The sequence below is a fragment of the Coenobita brevimanus genome, chromosome 65 (assembly GCF_032717465.1).
Source record: "Coenobita brevimanus isolate Jiangsu-jjx chromosome 65, ASM3271746v2, whole genome shotgun sequence".
NCBI classification, from domain to species: Eukaryota; Metazoa; Arthropoda; class Malacostraca; order Decapoda; family Coenobitidae; genus Coenobita; species Coenobita brevimanus.
The window spans coordinates 37,774,285-37,776,221 of NC_137018.1; the positions used below are offsets into that span (position 1 = coordinate 37,774,285).

Sequence of the window (1,937 nt, forward strand, 5' to 3'; positions counted from 1 at the left end):
AAGAAGGCAGTGACAGACCTCTCTCTCTCTCTCTCTCTCTCTCTCTCTCTCTCTCTCTCTCCTGGGTGTGTAAGTATTGCCACTCACAAGAATTACATGAATTATTTCTTTTACTTTGGATATTGGCATATTTCTTCTTTTTTCAGGCTCATTATCTTATATCCATAACTGTGATATTATTACCCACCCTAAAACTACGCTAAAAACCATTAAAAGTGACTACAATATCTTTTAGCAACACTGTACAATATGTATGCCATGTTTCTGTGTTACTGTATAAATATTTTATGCATAATAAGATTACTGTTGATTCATCCATCAAAATACACAAGTGTAAGTTTTATTCATCTGAATTTATCGAATTTGTGATGCCTTGTACATAAATAGCTTCCGTTTCACATCGCAAGTTGGGGAAACGTGGCACCATTGTACACAGGTGCGGGCCACACCTCACCCGCAAACGGCCGGGATTCCGACTATAGTTGGGGAGTTATATTTACGCGTGGCATATCTGGGTTGTGGGGGATGGCGGGTCTATGAAGCTTGTTAGTGGCAGGACAGCTGAGGATGTAGTGGAGGAGCGGGAAGGAGGTGTTAGTACTGCAGTGATCGCATTCAATTGGGGTGTCGTCTCCTTGTATTTGTGCAAAGTTTTTGTAGCCCAGTCTGAGTCGCCTCAGTTGTTTAAGGGTTTTACTGTTTATGTCATGAGCAGCGGGAAGGGGCTTATAGTTGGTGGTGTTGGCATACCAGACAGCAGAGGGGGATGCCGCTGAAACTTGTTCTTCATGTTCCCTTTTATTGAGTGCGGCTGCCTGGGTCTTGATGGAGTTTTTAGTTTGGCTGAAGCTCATGGGTATGTCAACTTGTACGAAGGGATATTCTGTAGCGATTTTAGCGAGTTGGTCTGCCTGTTCGTTGCCCGCAATACCAACATGACTCGGTACCCAATGTATTGTTATTGTGCCTCCTGCATTGCGGATTTCTTGGGCTGTAGCTAGTATATCAGTGATTAAGTGGATGTTGTCTGTGTGCGTCTGTTTTTTTAATGTTTGTATGGCGCTAACCGAGTCAGTGTGGATGATGATGTTAGAGTTGGGATTGATTTCGAGGGCATCATCCATTGCTGTTAGAATTGCTACAAGTTCTGATTGAAGGGTGGAGGCTCAGTCTGTGATCCTTAAACCGTACGAGTGTTCGCGGTTTATAACTGCCGCTCCTGCTTTTCCCTCATTAACTGAGCCATCTGTGTATTAGAGGTTGGGGTTGTAAGGGAGGCGATTCGCCTAAGGCTCTCTTGTCTTAATTGTTGAGTGGGAGTTGAGGCTTTGGGTGGAGAACTGGCGATAATGAGTCTAAATAGGGGGGGGCTCCAGGGTGGGAGAGGGTGATATGCCTCGCTAGGCCTGTCTGGGGGGAGGTTTAGGAGGGGAGTAATGTTGTATTTATGGATGGCTTTGGCAGCGCAATGACTCCAACTGTTTGTGAGTAGGTCGGGGTGCAGGTTAGCTGCTGCCGTCAGTCTTGTAAGAATGGGGAGGGTAGAGCCTTTGTGAGCTAATTTGACTGTTAAATTAGCTACCCTTGCCTGAATTCTTAGGTGTAAGGACTCCATGTTACATTCCATTCGTAAGTTACAGAGGCGGGTCCACATGGGGGAACCCGTCATTGTCCTAAGAGCCTCATTTTGAATGACTTCTAATTTATTTACTAGGTTTGGAGAGATGGAAGGTAGTGCTGGGGCTGCGTAGTCCACTATTGAGCTTATGGCTTGTATATAGAATAGACGCAGTACTTTATAAGATGCTCCTTCCCCCTTTCTTGCTATGGACCAGAGAGCATTGAGTCTGAGTTTAGTGATATCCCTGAGGTGTTGAATTTCTTTATTAAAGGTTAGGCTTTTGTCAAAATAAACTCCCAGGTATTTGTGAGTGTTA

The 1,937-nt window shown here is 44.6% G+C and overlaps 1 protein-coding gene across 1 annotated transcript; it reads right to left on the minus strand.

Moving 5' to 3' along the window:
* Positions 1-476: 476 nt before the first annotated feature.
* LOC145404971 (uncharacterized) lies at positions 477-1,124 on the minus strand. Its single transcript, XM_080276476.1, has one exon. The coding sequence runs from the start codon at positions 1,122-1,124 to the stop codon at positions 477-479; it is 648 nt and encodes a 215-aa protein (XP_080132602.1).
* Positions 1,125-1,937: the final 813 nt, after the last annotated feature.